Source organism: Chelonoidis abingdonii, chromosome 2, assembly GCF_003597395.2.
Source record: "Chelonoidis abingdonii isolate Lonesome George chromosome 2, CheloAbing_2.0, whole genome shotgun sequence".
Lineage (NCBI taxonomy): Eukaryota > Metazoa > Chordata > Testudines > Testudinidae > Chelonoidis > Chelonoidis abingdonii.
Window position 1 is genome coordinate 252,365,603 of NC_133770.1, and position 23,185 is coordinate 252,388,787.

Here is a 23,185-nt window from a genome sequence, read left to right on the forward strand (position 1 = left end):
TAACTAATGAATTTGGCCTCCTACTGCTAAATCAGATTAAGAACAAAACGAATACGCTTCATTGCATGTTGTTTTATAACTTGTTTGATGATGACAATGGGACAGCAGTGCCCTTCTGATGCAAAACTTACCAAACTAACAGGGCATTAAAAAAGTTTCTATCGGGTCCTTTCTTGCAAACCCATATGCAAACAGTTACTTTACACACACAAGTAGTATCACAGCCTTCGGGTACAATGGGGCCACTCCCATGAAGTTAACTCTTCATTTCTGAAAGGGTTTGCAGGACTGGGTCCCTCAAGCCCAGCAATTAACTACTGTGGGGCTGGGCAATGTAAAAACACCCAAGCCATGTATTATTTTCTACTACTTTAGGTTTATTTTCACATGCTCATTGGATTGGTTCACCAGTCCTGCGCTGTTAGTTTCGGCTGGTAATTTATTCACCCCGAGTATATACCAAATGTTAATTGTCAAATGTGAACATGGAGATGTTGTAAATGTAAACAGTGCAGCCCCACTTCAGGGGAAGTCACGCAGTCCACCATTCTCTGGATGTGATCACAGAAACACACCATGAAATACTAGTGACTAATGTCCCTACTCAGGCGGGCCCATCCCCCTCCCTTCTTCAGTGTTACAATTGTTTCCCTCTAATAAATTGGTTGAGACTATTATAAATCCCCCCTCCAAATCCCCAGTAATTGCTTTCAAATGTTGGCACCTCTGGAAAACTCTGACAGGATTAAACGTCTCTTGCCAGAAATAAACGCCCGGATTGCAGCACCTTATCCCTCGGCTCCCGACAGGGAGCAGCAGCAACTTAACTATCTCCCCCACAGCAGCTTTCCCCAGGCAGCGGCTGCCGCTCCAGCTCCACACACCCGCCCTGCTGCAGCAGAGCTCGCCCCGCGCGCACGTCCCAAGGTCACCGCAGGGCCCGCGCCGAGGCGAGGGAAGCAGGCAGGGCCGCGTGCGCACCCGCGCTGCAGGTGAGGGGCCGGCCCGGTGCTCTCGGGGAGGGCGGGCGCGGCGGGAGTCGCTCCCGTTCGCATCCCCAGGGCAGGTGAGGACAGCGCTGGCTCGCGCATCCCGGCCGCCCCGCGGGGGTCCCGGCCAGCAGGGGGATCGGCTGCGGCTCTGCCGGTCCCGGGCTGCGCTGCGGCAGCGGCACGGGGGATGGCTGCAGCCGGTTATAAAGGGCTTGCTGCCTCTCCCCGCCCCCTGCGCGGGCTGAGCTGGAGCAGGAGTCGCCCTCCTCCCCCCGCCGGCCTCAGACGGGGGCATGGAGTTGGCAGGAGCCTATAAAAGCCCCTGACGGCGAGCCGGGGCCACCGTCCTGCAGGAGCCGGCGGGGGCAGGAGAGCGAGACCATGTCCCATCACTGGGGTTACGCCAGCCACAACGGTGAGCGAGCGGCGCCGGAGGCTGCAGCGCGCCGGACTCCATCCCCCTAGGGTCCCCGGCCGGCTCCTGGCTGCTCCGCAGGCACCTGCCGCAGCCACCCGCTGCTCTTTGCCCCGCTGTCCGGGGTATGCCCTGCCTGGAGCCGGGCGGTGCTGCGGCTGGCACAGGGATCGCATTGCCTCTGGCACCGGGGGGAGCCGGCTAGGGGCGCTGCGGAGGTGGGACCGGCCCCAGCGCAATCTACCCCGCTGAAGCCCATGGGAGCGCCTCCGGATTTACCCCGGGGGCGAGTGGGGAGAGCGAGATAGGAAGCCGGCTCCTAGGAGCCCCGATTGCTCTAGCTGGAGGGGGGAGGGGTCTGATGACGTGCAATCACTGTCCCCCTGGAAATGCAGTTCCCGGCAGAGGCTTTGCCACGCAGGTGCGCGGTCCCGGGGCGATCTTCATTTTTCCAGCCCCACGAGCTATTTCCTCAAACCGCTGGACAGTTCAGCCGGCTGACTCTCATTTGTGATGAAGTTTCTCTAACAGATCTGGGCTAGTGGGGGAGGCTGGAGCATCTTCTGGTTTCTACGTTCTTATAAAACTCGTGATAGCAATATAATGTAGCTCTTCAAACCAGATGTTGGCGGGGGGAGAGTTCCGACCTCTGTCCCCTGCACATCCCAAACCCTGCTAAATGCCGTGAGGGGCTGGGCGGGCAGTCAGTGCAGGATCGGGCCCGCCTGCATCCGAGTCTCCTGAGTTCTCTCATTTAATGCGCTTGAGACCAGCGCCTCCCTAACGCGAATGGCCAGTTCTCGGGATCTATGGGTTTATGTGGCAAGGACCGGAGCTGGCGAAGACAAGTGCGTCCTTAAATATTAACGCAAGAGTTAAACCCTCAAATGAACTCCTCTATTGCATTTGTTATAAATTATCTCCACCCTCTGTGCCTTGCCTGCATCTTTTTCACACTGGATCTGTGTGTGCTTTCTCCTGCAGGACCTGCTCATTGGCATGAGAATTTCCCCATTGCCAACGGAAAGCGTCAGTCCCCTATTGATATTAACACCGAGTCCGCTCAGTACGACTCTTCTCTGAAGCCTCTGCATTTCAGTTATGACCCCTCCACTGCCAGAAACATCGTCAACAATGGGCATTCTTTCAATGTGGAGTTTGACGACTCTGCTGACAAATCAGGTGAGTCCTCCCTTCCAGGGGCTCCAGTAAGGGATTGAAATTGGACAGATTGGGAAGAGAAGAGAGGATTTTAACACTTTTCTCTTACTAAAACTATGTGGTGAAATCCTTCTCCCACTGAAGTCAATGGGAGTTTTTATCTCATGGGGTCAGGATTCAACCCATGAAGATTAATTCAGTTCATTTAGGCATCCTTTGCTCTAAGTAAAAGAAAGTTGATGTTTTCTGACTTGTCTTGACCTACCCTGATCCAAAACCCACTGAAGTCAAAGGGAATCTTTTCAGTGAATTCAGTGGGATTTGGATCATGCCTCAAATGCACAATAGACAGAAGTAAGGTAATTAATCAGGGATGACAAAGTGTATTTCTCCACCTAAAAAATACTAGCTTTGAGTGATACCGGCCAAATGGTTACAGTAAACTGCAGGATGCACTGCAGGAATAAAGGGACAACAGAATAGCAAAACAACTAAAATTAGCAGCTTGAAATGATTTGGAAATAGCTTCTTCAGTTTTATATTTTTGCTGCCAACAATTGTAAAGCAGAAAAATAGGGCATCTCTCCAGATCAGTACTGGAACAGTCAAGAAATGAGTTTGATATTCTCTAATTTAAATCAGCATCAGCCCTGGCATTCCCTGACTCTGGGCTTTCTAGATAAAGATGGCAATACATGTAGCATGTTCCCAGACAGTTCACTGAGAGCTAGCTATTCTGTGGTATTTCAGGAGCCTGTTCATTGTATTGTACTGACAAGGGCCTGATCCTGCAAATCTCTATCCACATGATCAGTCCTTACTCACAGAAGTAGTCCCATTGAAGTGGATGAGAGTATTTGCATGAATCTGGGCTACTTATATGAGCAAGGGTTTTGCAGGCTTGCTCCCTAACTATAATTTCTCAGCTGGCGGGCTTTGCAGAAATCACCACCCTTGTACAATGAATGTACCTCTATTTTTAATTTAGAAAGAGGAAAACAATCCCTCTGTAGAGACAGTAGCTGCCTTCTCTAGATATTGCCTGATTTGACTTGCTTGAGCAAGTGCCCTATTTTTCCTAAGCAGTTTCTTGGCAATGTCATTTAGGGGATGGTGCTGAAAACAAATTATCAGTGCCTGCATCTTTTTTGTGCGTGTGTGAGAGAGAAGCTAGGCAGTATTGTAGCTGTTCAAAACTGTAATGAAAACTCAACAACATATGTTCCTACCTGCCTTTACAGTAAATGGGACTAAATGGATAGCTAAATGTTTCACAAATGTATAGGCAAGGATATACAATGCAGTCAGAGCATCCACTGTAGCATGAATATCTGTTTTGTTTCAAAAGGTAATTCTGACTCACAGTTTTCTAGTGCCCAATTTTGTGCCGAGAACTCTTTAAGTCCTGTTAAAGTTAATTGGAATTGACATTGCTCAGCACCATGCAGGTTCAAATCTTTAGTGAATTTTAACTATGTCATGAGAAGTGGGAAAGATGACGATAAATTGCAAAAAGCAGATTTGCTTTCTGATGGTTTACTAAGGCCCCATCCTTCTCCCTTTGCACGTGTGTGTGTGTGTATGTGTGTGAAGATGTTGTGAAACTTCACTTAATTCAGTAACTCAGAAACAGAAAACTGCCAGGATACATAAAAGTTTTCATAAATATACTTTGGAAGAACTGTTCCTAATGAAAAAAAAAAGCACAGAAATTGAACATCTCTATTCTGTGAGAATGATTCACGCACAGCTACAGCGTGCAGGGAGTGGGAGGAGGAGGGGATGAAAGTGAAAAATACAGTAGCTCTACAACTCATCAAGCACTGGACTGGAAAAAAAAAGAAGAAAACATTATACAGATATCTATATAAATTCACCTGACGGTTGATTCTGCAATCTCTGATAGTCTTTTGAAAATCACCGTACATAAAATCTAGCTGGGTGCACACTTAGTTGATTTATTTGCATGCATTTAACTAGTTAGCCTAGTTTTACTAGCCTAGTTTTACAATACAACAAAAGCTGCTTATGACTTGGTTACATTTCATGCACTTCCTATATACGACATTCTGATGCTGAGCAGGATTATTTCTTTACCAAGTTGCTGCTTAAACATAATGTAGCAAGCACAAGGAGAAATTTTAAGAATTTATTTTATCTGCTATCCCTTTTTACATTAAAAATTATGGACCTGATCCTGCAAATACTTACTGAAGGACGTAGTGCTCACTCCCATGAGAAGTCCCATTTATGCTTGTGGGACTATTTAATGTCGTAAGCACACCATGTAGTAATAAGTAAAGCCCTGATTTGTGACTAATTTTACACACAAGTAATTTTATGCAAAGAAGTAGTCCCATTGGTCCAGATCCTACAAGCACTTAAGCATGTGCATAGCTTTACTCGTGTGACTAATCCCATTAAAGTCAACAGCACTACTCTTGTGACTAAGGTTATGCATGTACTTATGAGTTTGCAGGATCAGGGCCTTATCGTTTACAGAACCAGGCCGTGTCCCAGAAATTACAGGCACAGGGTCTAATGTCTCAGTAAAAATAGGTGCAAGAGCAAAAAGCATGTTTTTGGATAAAATCTTTTGGAATTGCATCATTGTGACCATGATACAGTTCTCTGATTCAGACAATATTTAATGTGGTCATTATTAATAAAATCATTAAAATAAATAGAAATTAGAGATCAGAATATCTAGATACTTGACATAAAGCATAGCCCCTAGAAAAGAAAAGGTTCCATATATATTTGTTATATAATGCATTGCATGCGTCTTCTGCATGACTAGTTGAGTTCTTAAACACTAATACCAAAAAAATTACTTAAAAATCATCCCTCTCCCTTGCTGAGGCACCCAGTTATTGGTCAGTGTAATAAAAGTGCAAAATAAATGTTTAAATCTCTTTAAAATAAAACCAATTCCGTGTGTCTTACAAATACTCTACTGTCATAGGGAAAAAAAGTCTTTAGTCTGCTCTTTTAGAAAATTTGCTCTTTACTAATAACAGGAGCTTATATGTGCATAATTCTTGATTCAGTTTCTATTTTCATTATTCCAATATCCCAAGCATGTTCAATATTCTAAAAAACTCCTTTGTATAGTAATGTTTTAAGATGGCTAAACTAATCATGATAGAAAAGATTTGTGATAGCTTTAGAAATTTCAATTTTTAGAAACCACTAAGTTGAGAGTAACCTTTTTTGAAAAATGTTTTATAAAAGCTTTCAGCCCAATCCTGCAGCTCTTTCTCACAAGTGTAGTTCTTCTGAAGTTCTTGGGACTACCGGTATGAATTAGATGGGCAGGATTAGACCCTGGGCTTTTTAAAGTGTGTCCTTAATATTTTACGGTTACTAGTTCAGCCTTAGAAATGCCGTAAGTAATGAAATGCCCACAAATCAATAGTGACATTTATTTGACTTAAGTGTTTTTCTATTTTGAAAGGCCATGATTTTCCCTTAGTATGGACATTTTATGTATTTTGTTTTGTTTGCAATTTTACGGAAAGCTTTCTGAGACTGTTTGTACCAAGCAGGATACAAACTCCTCCTTCAGTTATTTTTATCTTCTCATCATCCACTTTAATTCTTGTGGTTGAACTTTTCATTTGGCTTCTCCAAGTCTGCACATCATTTTGGAGGAAGCAGGAGTGAACTTCCCAGCCTGGGTCAACAGACTTCTGTCCACGGGGCTCACGCTAGCACTCTAAAAATAGCTGTGTAGACCCTGTTTGAAGTTAAGGCTTGGACTAGGAGCTCAGGCTCAGAAGCTCACTCCACCCTTCCCTAGGCATCAAACCTCGGGCTGCAACTTCAGAGCGCTGTCCATACAGCTATATAGAGAGTGCTAATGTGAGCTCTGCTAACCCGAGTACATCGTCCCGGGCTGGGAGGCTTGCTCTCAGGGCCGGCTCCAGGCACCAGCTTATCAAGCAGGTGCTTGAGGCAGCAACTCCAGAGAGGGGCAGCACTTTCACGTATTCAGCAGCAATTCGGCGGAGGGTCCCTCACTCGCCCTTGGAGTGAAGGACCTCCTGCTGAATTGCCGCAGATCGCGATCGTGGCTTTTGAGGGAAGTGGGGGGTTGCTTGGGGCGGCCAAACCCCTGGAGCCGGCCCTGCTTGCTCTCACTTGCTCCAAAGACCTGTGTAGACATTCTCTGTGGTCTTTTAGTAATAGTGAAAGTGTGAGTATTTCCTCGCAATGGCATTTAAAATGTCTGATACTTTAAATAAGGGCAAATAGTCTCTTTGCTACAAATACCGTAGGGACTGAATCAAAGACTACAGTGTATCCATTCTGATATCTCAGAAATGCAACTACATCAATGGAACTGCTCATGGTAGTAAGCATTACAATCAGTATTTAGTGTTTGCAGGATCAGACCCAAAAATATCATAATAAGTGCACCTTATTCTTGGGATTTGTCTCTACTGCATTTGTAGCAAAGAAGATATTTGCACCTATTTAAAGTTACAGGCACTTTGAATCCTGTTGTGAGGAAGTAGTTACACTTTCACTATTGCTAAATGATAGCAAGAAACAGCGACTAACCAAAGTTGACAACTGACTTGCGTCAGGACAGCTAAAAGTATCAAGAAAACCTTAACCTGCTTATAACCTGATTTATATACAATTTCTCAGAAATGTTTTCACAATACACACAAGGCCTTAATTTCAGTGACACTGCTCACAGTAGTGAGCACTATGCCTTATAGCAGATCTCATGCTTACAGAAGCAAAGAATCCTGTCACTAATGAATTTGTTTATAATCATAATATAAACTGATCTATATTTTAGCTATAAAGATGATACAGTATAATTGGAAAGTCTGATTTAAAGCTCTACAGCTAATACTAAAAAGCCTGGTAATTTCTCCTTATGGCCAACTCTTTATTAGTCGTTTCTTTTCTTCTTTTTTTATAATTGCTTTTAAGATAGAGAAACTATTCTAAGTCAAGCTACAAACTCATGTAAATTAGACATTTTTATGGAAATACAATCACAATAAAACCTTAAAGTTACTCTGCCATTCCTAGGAGGTCAAAATATAGGGCCAACTTTGACACTAATACTGCGTGGAAGACTCTCCTCAATAATTTTAAGCAAGTATATATTTTTTCAAGTGATTCTTTCTATAATGGAAAAGAATGGAGGTGTCTTGGGGGCCATTCACACACATTTCTTTAATTATGACTCAGTGTAAACAGACCAAGGAATGTTTGTTATCCTAGGAGAGAGCGTGTGGGCACTGCTTGGTTTGCAGTGTTACACTGAAAGTTGTGTTGCTGTTGGATTTTTCCATTTCCTACTACTGATCAATTTATGGAGGAAACATATAGGTCTGCAGTCTTCAAGATAAGACATTCTGAACACAGCCTTTGACACGGGAGGTCTATTTTTAGGCCCACAAACACTGATGGTATAACATTAGCTATTTGCCCAATGTTACATGTATATGTCCAGAATTCTAAATCGTTACATTACTGTATGTCTAAACCAATATTTTGAATCATGAGGGGAACTGACTGTATAGAACTCCTGTGGCTAAAGAAATGGAGAAGCTAACCTCTGTGCTTCAGGACATACCTGTGCGAGTCAGAACTTTCTCACTGTTATCATAGTCCAAGGCAGCCGTTGTATTATGCCTTTCAGTTATGTTTAAAACTATAAATCTTCTGGCCATAAATCAATTTTGGAATTGGCACACAGAATGCAAGGAAATTCTCCTCACTTCATTCCACTCCCTCCTTAAGAGTCGCTTCTACTGTGACAATGGAAGAAATTAATCAACTAATCACAGCTAAGTTGACCAGCACTTATTTTTAAAATATACAGCTAACGAGATGTGTGCCAATCATCCCCATATTCTGTTGGTGAGAGAGACAAGCTTTTGAACTTAAGCAGAGCTCTTCTTCTTCTTCTTCTTTGTGTAAGCTTGAAAGTTTGTCTCTCTCACCAGCAGAAGTTGGTCTTGTAAAAGATATTACGTCACCCACCTTGTCTATCTAATATCCTGGGACCAACGCAGCTACAACACTGCATACAGTCATCTCTGTCTTTTCTGTTTGTCTGATGTATCACTTTCCTCAGCCTCTTTCATTTGTTCATTTATTGGCAGGTGTAAAAGACTTGTAAGCTCTTTGGGGCAAGGGACCCTTCCTTCCTATGTCTCAGTTCATCATTCATCAGATGGCAAGGAAAATGAGCACCTGTTGGTACTATTGTAATATTTTGCAATACACAATACACTTTTTTAGTAACAGTTTCTAGGATTGTTCCATAGATACAGCTGTCAGGATAGAAAGTGACATATTGTTACCGCAATATAATTTAAAATCATTTTCATTCTTACAATATGTCAATTATCAATCTAAGGACAGCTCATACAGGATGAAATTCACCCAGTGCAAAGGGTGCACACAGGATCTGACCATTTAAAACCCATAGAAATTTCTTGCTAAGGAATAATGTAGGACTTAAGTGTTGCAGTGGGCCTTGTGCCCTGGTGAATTTCAGCCATAGAGGTTTGGTGTTCCTGATCTGTTCCCCTCCTATGTTAACAGCAATGCACTTTACTCACATTTTTATTCATGATTAATAGGGATTTCTAACATACATTATGTTTAATATGCATAAGTTGTATCTGCAAATGGTTTCACTATAGGGAAATTTGTTTAACTGTACCCATTGAAAACAACCTTTTCTGACTCTGTTAGAAGTAGGATTGCCAATTTTGGTTGGATGTATTCCTGGAGGTTTCATCACATGATATAATCTTTAATTAAATTTTAATTTTTAATTCCTGGAGACTCCAGGGCAATCCTGGAGGCTTGGCAACCCTAGTTAGAAGCCATTTGGGGAGCCTGATAGAGTAGAAAGTGTGTTTTTGGGAGATAAGATAAACGAAATGAAACACTTCTCGTTATGTGCCATATTTGCACATACTATATATATATATTGGCAGCTTGACAATGCCTGTGACTCACCCGGACTGAATTTTTCAGTATGGCCTGTGTGTTAACTAGGGACAGCCCACCCCTACTTAAGGACTCAAGACTATTGGGTGAAAATGTTCTTCAGATTTTTCCTTATGCCATGAGTCCACTGTGCATCTGTAGGGAGGTATCTGTGTACCTGTATAAGCATGGGTGTATGTATGTACTTACGTATGCGCACACGCACACACACACATATATATAATACCATTACGTAGTTAACACAATTATAGTTTTATATATGTTTTATATATAAATATAAAAATATAATTGCATTAACTACTAATGGCAGGAAGAGTACTCTGGTCAGCATGCGCGGGGAATAACCTTATATCCTGAAACAGGGCAAGCTATCCTTAGCTGACACTCTGGCCGTATCAGGGTGAGTCACGGTCACTGTCACACTGCCAACGTACAGTTTGTGCAAATATGGCACATATTGGGAGTGTTTAATTCCTTTATGTTATCTCCTCAAAACACCTTTTACCCTCTCAGTCTTCCCAAATGGCTTCTGTTAGAGTCAGATGAGGTTGTTTATCAGCAGTAACTGTCACATAGTTTTCTTTTGGTGAAACTTACTGCAGAGGTTTCCCACAACTTACTGCATCACAAGGTGAACTCATCCATTCAGAACCATTGGTCCTGCCTTACTCTCTTACTCTCTGCTTATTTTGATATATTCTCCTAGTAGGGATGCTTGGGAGAGATAAAATAAAAGGGGAACATCTCCCCAAAAGTGACATTCTGTCCTGTGTATTGGCAGCCTTACAGAAAGTATGACTTACCCTGGCTGAACTCTTCAGTATATCAGCTGGAGAAGCCCACCCCTTACATAAGTACTCAGAATCCCTGAGCATGTTCTTTAGTGTACTCCCCATCCATTAACAGTACAGTGTGTTCAAGTATGGCATGTTTTGAGTAATTTTATTTATTTTATCTCAGCCTTTTTTCTATCATATACATTTGTCTATATGGCAGTGCTTATCATATATATATACTGTACATATATTTACATATTATACACACAATGTATATCTCTTCTATATCCACATTCTATAAAATCATTGTTTTCAAAAGGGAAAGGCAGGTTGTATGGGGGAAGGTTATCATGAAAGGCTAAAAATTGGTGTTCTGTGAATGCTGGGGTTTTTATTTGAGAGGACTCTGAATTAGTACTAAATTCCATAGATTTTGAGCAGTGAACTTCCATCTTGCTTGGATGACTCTATTTTTTCAGCTATAGGAAAATGTCCCATTTTTACTCATTTCCATTTGAGGAGTATTTCCTTAGTCTGCATTTATTCAGATTAACAAGCTTTAGAATAGTTTATTTCCTACCAATTTGATTTGTGTAAGTGGAAGATTTCATTCAATGTCTGAATTATTTCATGAAGGAATCTTGCAGTTTAGCCATTTGGATTCTTTCCAAGAAAAGCCCTTCCCTGAATAAGATAAATTAGGGCTTGCTCTTTATAGTGAGTACATCCCATCAGTGTTTGGAATCCCAGCAGTAATGCCACAGTATTCCTGCAAAGTTTAACATAAAGGACCCGACTCATCTCTAAATAACATCCATGCTACCCACACAGTTTAGGTCTAAATTACTAATGCTCTGAAATAAATGGGAGAGGTAACTGCTCAGTAAAACTTCTTTTACGGTGGAATGGCCTGGCCCATGTAACCAGATACCTTTGACTGTGTAGATATCTCTTAATCAACAAAATATCCTTTTAGTTCTACACACTCTACAATCTCACCAGGAAATGTTAGGGCCAAATCCAGTTTAATCTATTCATGCAAGGAATCCCAGTGACATCAATGGGATTTTTCACATGGGTAAGGTGAGTAGGATTTGATCATTAAACTTTCCCACAGGTCAAAGCACATTTAGCGCCTTTGTAAAGTGTTTTGAGATCTTCTGATGCTAACTTCTATGTAACTGCTTGGGGTATTCATCATCATCAGAAAAAAAATCACATTTGTAGCCCATCATCTGTCACATGAGCCTTAGCCACAGAATAAGAGTTACTGCTGTATAGAACATACTGCTTTGAGAAAGGAACATATGACAGAGATTGGCTGGTTCCTTTTTCATCCCACACTCAGCTAGCAATTTTTTTCTGCTCACATTTACTTGTGCTTGTGTTGTGCACCCATGGAAGGGCTGCAGGTTGGTATGCAATGGGGAGGTAATATTCCTGCACAGTCACTCTTCCCTTCTGTGTGCCACAGCTACTTCTTGTAATTTTGGAAACATATATGCCTGGATATTTTGCAGATAGATTTAAAATAAATCAGTTTCAAGAAGAAATGGGTTAAAGCCAGGAAATTCAGAACTAGATTTAAACTTCCCTAGCATTCAGGAAATGAGTCAAGAAGGTTGGACTTAAGTGTTTTTAGTTGCAAGTGAAATAGATGAAGCAAGTAAGAGAGATAGTTCACAGTATAAATGCTCTTGCAGTTCTTCAGGCAGCTATTAAATTGTGGGAATGGTGACAGCTGATAACATTAAGGAATAAAAAAGGTCTTGCTGGATAAAAATGAATTTCTAACATGTATGTTTTGCATGTCAGATTTATTTTAAACTTCAGTTCTTTGGCATCACTGATAAGTGGTAACAAAAATTAATAACTGCTTAATATGCACAAGAGGGCTGTTTTTTAATTAAGCCTGCTGAACTGATGTTTGTTCACACTAATCGAATTATTATTTTTGTTGAATGATCTGCTCCTGTCTTTTGAATCCTGTGACTCAGAATAAGCTAGCACTGGATTTGAGGACCACAGAACAAGAAAAAGTAAATAAAAACTTTCAGCAGATTTTTGTCCACCTTGTGAGTTTTATAAAATCCTAACAAGATTCCTAAAGAAACCACACAGCAGGCAGATTTAAGAATAATGTATGGTTCTGCTTCTCAGCACACCTTCCATTGATTAATAGCAGCAGGTCAGCCTGCCACAACTATGTTAAGTGTTATATGAGATTCAAGAATGGAGGAAATATTAGTCCTTTTATATCTGTAATGAGCTGCTACTCTGTTAGCCAAAGAAAAAGCAAGTATGGTATTGAGATGTGTTTCTATAACTTAGAGCAGTTCCCTCTTCCTTAAAATGAATCTTGGCAATAATATGGACTAATTGGTTTTAGCAATATTTTTAAAAAGCAAACAGTTATTTCATTTAGAAAAGAAACACATTCAGAACAACTATTTTTACTTGAAATGTCCTAACTTATAGTGCTCTGCTTGAAACAACCATCCTTCATAATTTGATGGCTTTTAAAAATATCTATTTAGTATAAAATCTATATATGGCTAGCTACCATAGGCAGAGATCCACTTTTCTTCACACATTATATACACTCACCTTGTAGTTTGGTAATAGGTAGAAAGATGCATGATCTGTTCAGCATTGACTAATATGTTTGAAAATACAATGACCAAAATAGACTATTGAATCACAAAGAGAAATGTATGGCGGGAGTTCTGTGGTTTGAATTTAGTTCCCAAAGGAGGAATATCAGGCTAGATTCCTAAAGCAACTTAGTTGTGGTGATGCTCAGTGTGTCCTTGTCTAATTTCAGGTGCCTAGAAAATCACTGGAAATCACAAAGCCTGAGTTAGAGCTTACTATACAATGAATGAAGGGAGACAGATGCCTAAAAATGGGATTCACAAAAGCCAGCTCCCTGCCTAAGCTAGCCAATGGGAAATGGCCAAGCAAGGATAGTAATCATACGCCCAGTTTCTCTCAGGGAATTTGGCACATAAGACCAGGCTACAGGATAGCACCACCCTTGGCTTGGGGTTCTCAGCTGTAAACCCTTTCCCAGAGTTAGACAGCTATGCTGTTTGGCAAGGATCTCGGAGGGGGACAGGAGAGGGAGAGGATGAGGACGGAAGGGAAAGATGAAAAGGACTCCCTCATAACTCACATAGGATGTAGAAGACTTCTCAGTTCACGTCTCCCCTCTCTACTATGGGGGAAAGAAAGGATGTGAACAGGAATCTACCACCTCTCAGATGAGTTCCCTATCCACTGGGCTATGGGATATTCTGATATGGGATACCTTAAGTCTCTCCTGTTGAAGCTGTTCCACAGTGGCTAAATAATTAAATATTCATTGGGCGAGAGATAGAGAGCATGAGCAAGTGTGAGAATGACTCTATATCATGATGGTTAGAGCACTCACATGGGACACCCAGATGCCAATGCCCCTTTAATTATTTGAACAGTGGAACAGCTTTAACAGGAGAGAATGAGGGTGCCTCCCCATATCAGAATGTCCCATAGCCCCAGTGGTTAGGCCATGTGCCTAAGAAGTAATAGATCCCTCTTCTCATCCTGTCTCCTCCTAGTTCAAAGGGGGCTTAAACTGGCTGTCTTCTACAGCCCAGCTGAGTACTCTAAGCTAAAAGTTATGAAGGATCTCTCACAGCTTTTTTGTGTGAGCTCCCATCTGGGGCCCAATCAGTAATTAGCCTCTGACCACATTTACTAGATTGGGCCCCGCAGGTGAGTTAGGCAGAGGAATGCCTATCTTCCCCTGGTTTGTGCATCACATGAAGGCTTAGGCATCCAGACTTCTAGAGTAGAGCAGTACTGCATTTGTCTAGAGGCATAAAATTTGGTGCCAAGCCAGTTTAAGCACCTACAGGTTCAGTGGCAGTGGAGTGGGGCTTTTATGATTGCCAGTGGGGCCTGATTTGGGGATGTAGGCACCTAACTGCCACTGTAGGTACCTAACTCCTTTTGTGACTCTAGCCCAAAGGGTATATTATGCATATTGCACTTAAGTTTTTCAAATCTTATATTATCCTACAAAACTGTAGACTTGACAATGGAAGCTAAGGTTGTTGTGTATATCTTAAATTGCATTTTCTTGTGACTGAAGTCTTGAGTCGTTCTCTTCACACCACTGTAATTTCCCCTCTCCTCAGTTGTCAATGGCTATTTTAGTCTGTACTTGCATATAGTCAAAGTTAGCCAAAACTGAACAGATAGTGGCCTATTGTAATCGGTACTCAATTTACATACTCTCACACATGCACACACTGGAACAGTTATATGTATGGACTGTTTGCAAACAGAGAAAAGCATCTTTATTCCATTGACCTATTTTGTTCGTGATGCATAATCCAGGCACTTTTACGGTAACATATAGCACTTTTCTGTCACTTTGCAAGTACAAAATTGGATTTTAGGGTCTATATCATCTTAAATTTTATTCCTAAAATACCTTTGCTTTTCAGATAATGCCAGCTTAAACAAACAATTAGATTGTGAGACCTAAATGCTCTGCAGAAGAACAATTTTGCTTAAACCTTTCTCTGTTGACCCACACGATTTGCTCCATTGACTTCAGTAGGATTACTTATTACCTGTTTTGGGCTTGGTGCTGCACATGAAGACATAGTTTACCTGCCCTGAGCATTTTCTAGGCTCAGGGCTTGATCCTGCATCTCACAAGGGTGGGCTGTTCGGAATATAAACACAAGCTAAAAATTAATGAGCAGGACAGGGAATTCAGGGAGCCCAATCCTGCATAACTGAGAATGCTACTGAGTGCTCTGGTTACACTAGGAGCTAGTTACTGTAGTAGCAAGAGTAATACCAAATAGGTACCTCACTTCCAAACCTGTGTTTCCTCAGACCCGACTCACATTCCACTCCCTATTTTACCAATATTTTGGGGGGATCAAGGGAGAGGCTTGAGATTTACCTCACTTTCGTGAGGAAGGCTATGCCTAGAATTTAACCTCACCTGTGCCTGTGGCTGGGCTTTACTCATACTTACACTGAAGCACAGCAACCTTGGGCTCCCTGCTATGCACCATGAGGGTTGTAGGATTAAGGCCTAAACAGGTGACATAAAATGAAAGGGCAATTTGCATGAGTAAAGCAAACAGGTTTAGGTGTTTAAGAGCACTTTGTTGGAACATTTCTATATGGCCCTAGAATTCTGGCTATTCATCTTTCTAGAATTTTTTATTTATATCGTGACAGAAAAGTTTCTCACAAACCTTTCCTAAATCCAAATCACCTTGTATTATTAGCATGGCTGGTTAATTGCTGACGAATCTCATACATGAAAGGCATTTAAGTTTTTAGATGTCTGCTGTAGACTAGGGCTAGTATTAGCATTGTATTGTAAAAAGTAATCCAGAGTAGCATGGTAGTATGCAGAGCAACAAAATGCAGTCTCACTTAGGCTAGGTCTACAGTACACACTTACTTTATAATACCTATGTTGCTCTTGGGTTTGAAAAATCAACGTAGCTACTCTCCCATCAGCTTAGAGCATCTTCATCAGAAGTGCTACAGCGGCGCAGCTGCATGAAGACATGTAGCTGTGCCAATACAAGTTTGTAGTGTAGACCTGCCCTTAGAAGCCCTGAGTTCAGTGTTCTGTTTTAGAATAAGGCTCCATAACAAAGGAGGTGAGGCAAATCCTAATGGAGACTGTTTGGTTTGCAGTGCTGAGAGGCGGAGCGCTTGAGGGAACCTACAGACTGATTCAGTTTCATATTCACTGGGGCTCCTGTGAAGGCCAAGGTTCTGAGCACACTGTGGATGGAGTGCAATATGATGCTGAGGTAGGACTGGCTTTTTTTCTTATGGGGACTGTACACATTAGGCACTTTTTTTTAAAATTTCCTATCAGTGCAACTTCCCCAGTGGCAGCAATGCTGGGAGTTCTAGCTGGTAAGAAAACATGGTGGTTCAAATGTCGGCTGCTGGTCTACAATAGTTCTCCCAACTACAAAAGCGGCGACCCCAGTTTGAGAAACACTGATTTAGAGAATCGTTTTAAAAAAACAGAATACTTAGATTTAAAATAATTAGGCCAAACCCTGCAGTTGTTGCTTCAGCAAAATTTCCGCTGAAGTCAACTGGAGTTTTACCAGAATAAGGACTGCAAGATATGGCCCATACTTGGCATTTAGAAATGTTTTTGAAAATCAGTATGAGAAGCACTTCTTATAATTATAAATATTTATTGCACAAATTTCCACAAGAGACATAAAAGCAAATCAATGATGCAACAGTTTCATAGCTGTATGCAAAACTTTGCAAGTTTCAGCAGTAAAACATCATCTGTGTTAATGTTTAGTAAATGGTCATCTATTGGTTGAGATGCTCTGGTAGATGGAAGGTGCTGTTTATAAACATCTCTTGTCTCCTTGATCCTAGCTTCACTTGGTTCACTGGAACACAAAATATGGTAGATTTGGTGAAGCTGTGAAGCATCCTGATGGCTTGGCTGTGGTAGGCGTTTTTCTGCAGGTTAGTTGAACAATCACCTTGTTATTATTGTAATGTATTGTTTGTATTGCAGTAGTGCCTAGGTGCTCCATCATAGTAGGTCCTGTACAAACACAGAACTAAAACATTGCCCCACCCCAACAAGATTACAATCTAAGGCAGTGATCCCCAACCTTTTTGTGGCCAGTAGCACATTCATGTTTTCAGAAGAGTTTGGCGGGCGCCAACAATTACTCACATACAGGGCCGGCTCCAGGTACCAGTGGAGCAAGCATGTGCCTGGGGCAGCACATGCTACAGGGCGGCATTCCGTCCATTCTGCACAGTCAGTGGTTTGGTTTTTTTTGTTTTGTTTTTGGGTTTTGGGTTTTTTTGGCGCCAGTTCTGGGCAGTGCAGAGAGAAGCCGGGAGGACAGAGAACACCGGCACCCGCAGTCTGCGGCCCTGGAGTGCTCTGTCCCCAGCAGGCGTGATGCCACTGCTTCTCTCCCCTGCTGGGCACTAGGGGGGCGCACATAAATGCCCTGGCGGGCGCCAAATTACCCACAAGCACCACATTGGGGACCACTGATCTAAGGCCTTATCTACACCCAGAAGTTGTACTGCTTTAGAAATACCATAGAGTTAAAGAAGTATGTCTCCCAGAGTTACAGTGGTATAAAGGTGTTTATACTCAATTAGTCCTTCTGTATGGGAAGAGCAGTAATATTTATTGATCTATGGCTGTTCATACCAATATAATTGTGTCCACACTAGGATTGGTATTGATATAACTATGCCATTAAAAAAAAATCACACGGTATAAAAACTATGTGTAAACCAGGCATAAATAACGTCTATTGTCCCTTTCCTTTGTCACTCCTCAATGGCAGGATGTTTTGTGCTAGATTAATTTGCTTTGCTTTGCTTTGCTTAATATAAAGGTTGAGAAATACACAACCAGCTAAAGAAGATGATTTGTCTCTATTGTTCTCCCTCTATTCTGGTCATTTTGGGAGTTTAAATTTGACTTCTGAGAAATGAACAGTTAAAGTTCAATAATACATCCACATATTTTAAAAAGAAAATCATTTTATTCTGTCCCACAATTCTTGACTTCTGAAGATTAGTCAGCACAAGCCATTTGTGCTGACTGGCAAACTTCATATGCTTACAATGTGAGGGAACAGCCACTTTCATCATTCAGCATTATGAGAAATCTCTATGAAACTAATTGGTGCTGTGATGATATAATTTAAAATGTGTCTTCAGTCAATTATAGTGGTAAATCTGAGCCACCACATGTACACCTACTTACTTTCTTTTCATATGGTTTGCATTACAGGTAGGAAGTGACAGGCCTGGGATACAGAAAATTATTGATGCACTGAACTCCATTCAAACCAAGGTAGTATATGATCTCTATATCAACTAACAACAAGCACAGCTGTTTTCTATAGTCGTCATCTTCAAAAGTGCAAAATTTAAGTTCCCTGCTTCTGCTTTCTATATGCAAGTACTAGAGTAGAACAGCTCTCCATGTCATCAGCACTGATGCCTTTGTAATCTCTACCCTGATGAGAGCTCAAATATTTTTTTTTTAAATTAGGCTAATAGAAGATATGCAGCATTGTAGGTCATCCAGCAATTGGAAAGAATTTCTGTAAATAATGATTTCAGACCATTATGATTGTGTGCTTCTGGCTTTCAGTTGCAGTGGAGTCCATAGTTGTTATACTGGGCCAGGTTCATCCCTGGTGTAAATCAGATGTGTTATACTAATGACTGAAGTCAATGAGAGTTTGGCCATTAATGTCACGTAGCAGAACCAGACCCACAAATGTTTATATTTGCGGTGTCTCTTTTGCCATCTGTATATGGGATATAGATTGTAGATGTTTGTGGAGCAAGAGGCAGTAACTTTAGACATTTGAAACAAGGATTGAGGGCTTGATCCTGGAAGGTGCTGAGCAACTTTAACCCTAACAGACTTCAGCAAATCGTAGGAGGGTCTCAGTACTGTGCAGAATTAGCATCCCTCTCTCTCTCTCTCTCTAAAGCAGGGGACGCACTTGGCCAGAAATATCAAACCTCCCTTAACTAGCTCCACTAATGCAAGCAAGGTGTATTTTCCAACTAGTCTTGCACCACAGTTTTAACAGGCTGTTCTATCTTTATAGGGCAAGCAAGCTTCCTTCACAAACTTTGATCCCAAGAATCTGCTTCCCACATCCCTGGATTACTGGACTTACCAAGGTTCGCTGACCACTCCCCCTCTACTTGAATGCGTTATCTGGCATGTTCTGAGAGAACCCATCAATGTCAGTTCAGAACAGGTAAATCTTCAGTAGCTAAAGGTCATTTTTCTATATGAAAATACTCTCAGTCGCCTTGGTTTAGACTTCTGTGGGATCTTCTGCTGAAGCTGCAGTTTACATTACTGGAACAGAATAGAGTCTGATAGCAAAACTTTGTGAAAGAGAAGATTGCATCATGAATCACTGGTGCAATACGCATATCTGAAATGGTTATTTCCTCCCCCTCTGGTAACTGTGTTCATATGTGTGTTGAAGTGGATTTTGCTTCTACTCAGGACAGGAGTCAAGTAGAAATGCTATTGCTTGGAATGCAGAAAATTTGCAGCTTCCAGAAGTTTGCATTTTATCTCAAGAAACTGTTATATTGTGCAGCTTGATGGCACTGGCAAATGCTCTAGCAGAGTAGAGCACTGACAAGTTGCGTGTCTCTGGGCATTAGTTCTGTGCACCATTCCTTAATGAAATTATGTAGATGCAAATTTCGTCCTCAGGTCTGCAGTGGTTTAGCTAAGAAGATAAAAATAGGACCTTTGAGTCTATAAATATAAGCCATATCTGAAGGGCTTTAGTTTACCCTCAAAGGCTTAAATCAATTTTACCAATGGCTATTGCTCTAACAATAATAAAATAATTGTGTTCCTTTATTGAGTTGAGATGAAAAGAAGCTGTGATCTGGTGCTGGGCATAATTTAATAAAAGTGCAGGAGAAAGGAAGGGGATGAACTATTGGAAATGTTCATTAAACTACAGTATCTATTACTACTACTAAGATGCTTTAGAGTGAGTCTTAAGCTTGACATCTTTGTTTAAAGCCACAAGAACTATTACTGATGATCAGGGGGACATGAATGTAGCCTTACAACATGGGAGAGAGGGGAGGGGAAATACTCAGAATAAATGAGTGTTTTTCCCTTAGGAAAGCCATCACCCATCTTTTCCCATTACAAATCCGTTTATCACATTGCGCCTTTCTAAACCAACTACTCAAGACCAAAGCTGCACAGATCATGTATTTTGTCATTCCTAAATGCTGAACAAATCAAGAAATGATAAAACAGTTTGAAGAAAAAGGAAATCCTAAAATTTAGCATCTGTTGGGAATGTTTTCATTGGACTTCAATTCACAGTTGACAACTGCTTTTCTAAAGATAGGTAGTTTTTAAATATTTGTCAGGAGGGGAGGAGGAAGTTTAGGATTGCAAATCCATAAGAAGTGCTATACTGAATTACTGATTATTGGAACACGTAGGGTTGCAGCATTCTGAGCCATGTACCATGTTTCTCACTGAAGTTAAAGGCCTCTCGTAAGGCAGCTCTTTGTCAATCAGAGTGTTGCAGGATTTTGTGTCACAGAACCATTCTGCGTGTTACAAAATGCTGCAGCCCCTTGCATACTTCTGTCAGCAATTTCTATTGCTGTGTGTTCTCAGACATGGTATCCCAAATCAGTTAACTAAAATGAGGACTATTTCTAACCTGCTGGTCACTTGCATTGAATTATATTTGTCTGACCTGTGTCATGAGAAAGCAGCATGAATAGCTGAGTGCCTGTGACAAATCCACATAGTGTCCTGGAGTGCTGGGTTTTGCAATTAGTTCTGAATTAGCTAAAGTATGTGTTTAAAATCACACATAGGCAGATAGCTCCCTATGGACCACTTCTAAAGAGTCTCTTGTGTGTTGATTATTCTAGCAGGTACCTCAGAGGTGTCACAGCGAGACTTGTTTTTAATGGAAGTACATGAATAAACACTGTATAGGGTCAATGTCCTTCTGCTTAAGAAACTGCACATTTACTTCAACTATTTCAGGGCCTGGCTGTCCCAAGGCACCTTTGGAACAGAAGAGTATTATGGCACAATTAAACACAAATATGGTTCTATTTTAGAGGGCTATGGAATTGCAGATCATGCTTTAGAATAGACCTTCAACTTCTTACTGTACTTTCCAATGGAAATTGAAACCTGTTCGCCCCTCACACCAGTTTAACCCCAGGATAGCTTCACTGACTTCTGTTGAAGTAATTGCTGAATTACACCAGTATGAGAAAGGGTTCAAGTAAATGTTATTTAAAAATCAAACTGTCAAAAGAGTTTCAGCTTTCAAAATAGTCAACTGTTCAATTAACCTATAGACCTGGAACAAATATAGAGCCAGCTCTGGCCCACTTTGTGAGGTTCCTGTGATTCAAAAGGTCCAGAAAACTGCCCCTAGATGGATTTATACCACTCTTTCCCAGCTCTACCAGCACAGAGGGCACGTCAAGGGCCGAAAAGGATGTGTCAGGGGCAGGAGAGGGTTTGGGTAAAACACCTTGCACTGAGTTCCTTGGCCAGCAAAACAACAAGGAGGGTGATCATTTAGAGATGTCTTTAAGTCACCTTTCCCCATGCCCTAAGATTTGCACTGTCTCTGGCTCACAGTATATACCACAAATAGATTTCTGGAGGCATGAGGATGCATCTGAAGATTAATGTTGATCCTTTCTTTTTTCTTCAGCTGTGCAAACTCCGTGGCCTTTGCTTCAGTGCTGAGAATGAGCCCCCGTACCATATGATGGACAACTGGCGTCCATGCCAGCCTCTGAAGGGCAGAGAAGTTAGAGCTTCATTCCAATAAGCTAAGCACTGAGCTCATAAGAAATTGCTGTGTTTGTGAGGGAGGAGTCCCTTCTGCTAAGCACAAATCAAACCTTTGCCAGCTGTGCACTGGCAACATTTTTTCTCCTAGATTTCTCACTTCTTCCATTCAGCATCTGAAATTCTGGCTAATGAAATGTGAAAGACACTAGACCAAGAGAAAAAGGGTCCTAATGTGTGGGGAAAGAGAAAATCTGTGTGATGTTTGATGATAATTGCTGTGACTGACATTTTGGCTGTTTGGCAAAGCACATAATAACAGCAAAATAAGCCATTTTAAGTAACCTCATCTACAGGTGAAGCTGTACTCAGTAATGTGAAGCTTTTTTGGAAGCACAGGAATACAGAATAATTTGAACATTTTAAATGTGATTTAAGAGATAGTTATGTCAACATAGACAGTGAAAAGCAGATTAATATTGATGATTAAATGTCTTAGATTTTAAGAAACTGAAGTGTAAATATTTTTTAAATTGTTTTACATTTTTAGCCATGGTATTATCGACCTCCATTATGTCTTAATGTTAGTGTGTTGGTTTTTTAAACTACAAAATGTCTTAAATTAAATAGCTATAAAACTTATTACCATAGATATAATACAGAGTATCTTTCCATTAAAATAATATATGTCAATTTAAAAAAGAAATGAATATTGTATTTTAGATAAATTCTCTAATAAAAAGCATCTCTATAATTATAGTCCTGTTTCCAGACTCTTATTCAATCCAGGAAAATGGGACAGGGAGTTTTCTGCATTCGTGTGTGTGTGTGTATATATATATATATATACACACATACATATCATTAGACACATAGTACATTAATAATTAATTAGAAACATATAATACACAGGGACCTGTCTCACAGGTTTTGTGGCAGAGTTTAAGAAAACAGAAGCTGAAATGTGGACCAGTTTTGGTAAGAGGGTGATTGCCTTATACAGTCTCTGGTAGCAAAAAGAAGGCAACTATCTTTAACATACAGTATTAGCCCTAAGCAACCACCCCTGAGGATTAGCAAAACTATTAGCATAATAGAGCTGCTGCTTATCAGAAAGGAGAACAAAATCATACTGAAGACCAAGTTAGGTTCCTAGAGCCTTAGGAAGATCTGTCTAAATGGCTTGATTTTCAGGCATGCTGAGCACCCAGCAGCTTCCACTGACTGCCCTAAACCTACATCAGCTGACCCCTGGTGTTCTCATTAAAACATGTGCAACAGATTCAAAGATAATGATGCTGAAGCCAGGCGTTTTGTAACAATGTACATAGTGGGGGTGCTGAGGACCACTGAAATCCTGTCTGTGATGAAAACCACTTCAAGCCAGAGGTTGCAGCAGCACCCCTAGTTCCAGCACCTGTGTTTGAAGCTGAATGTGAAGACAACACACAGGCTCAATCAGGTA

At 41.2% G+C, this 23,185-nt stretch overlaps 1 protein-coding gene across 1 annotated transcript; it reads left to right on the forward strand.

Annotated features, from left to right (window-relative positions):
- Positions 1-1,151: 1,151 nt before the first annotated feature.
- On the forward strand, positions 1,152-22,051 carry LOC116820642 (carbonic anhydrase 2). Its single transcript, XM_032773273.2, has 7 exons — positions 1,152-1,407; positions 2,392-2,589; positions 16,056-16,174; positions 16,773-16,865; positions 18,169-18,231; positions 19,004-19,159; positions 21,641-22,051. Exons 1-7 carry the CDS (start codon positions 1,374-1,376, stop codon positions 21,758-21,760), a joined length of 783 nt encoding a protein of 260 aa, XP_032629164.1. The 5' UTR covers positions 1,152-1,373; the 3' UTR covers positions 21,761-22,051.
- Positions 22,052-23,185: the final 1,134 nt, after the last annotated feature.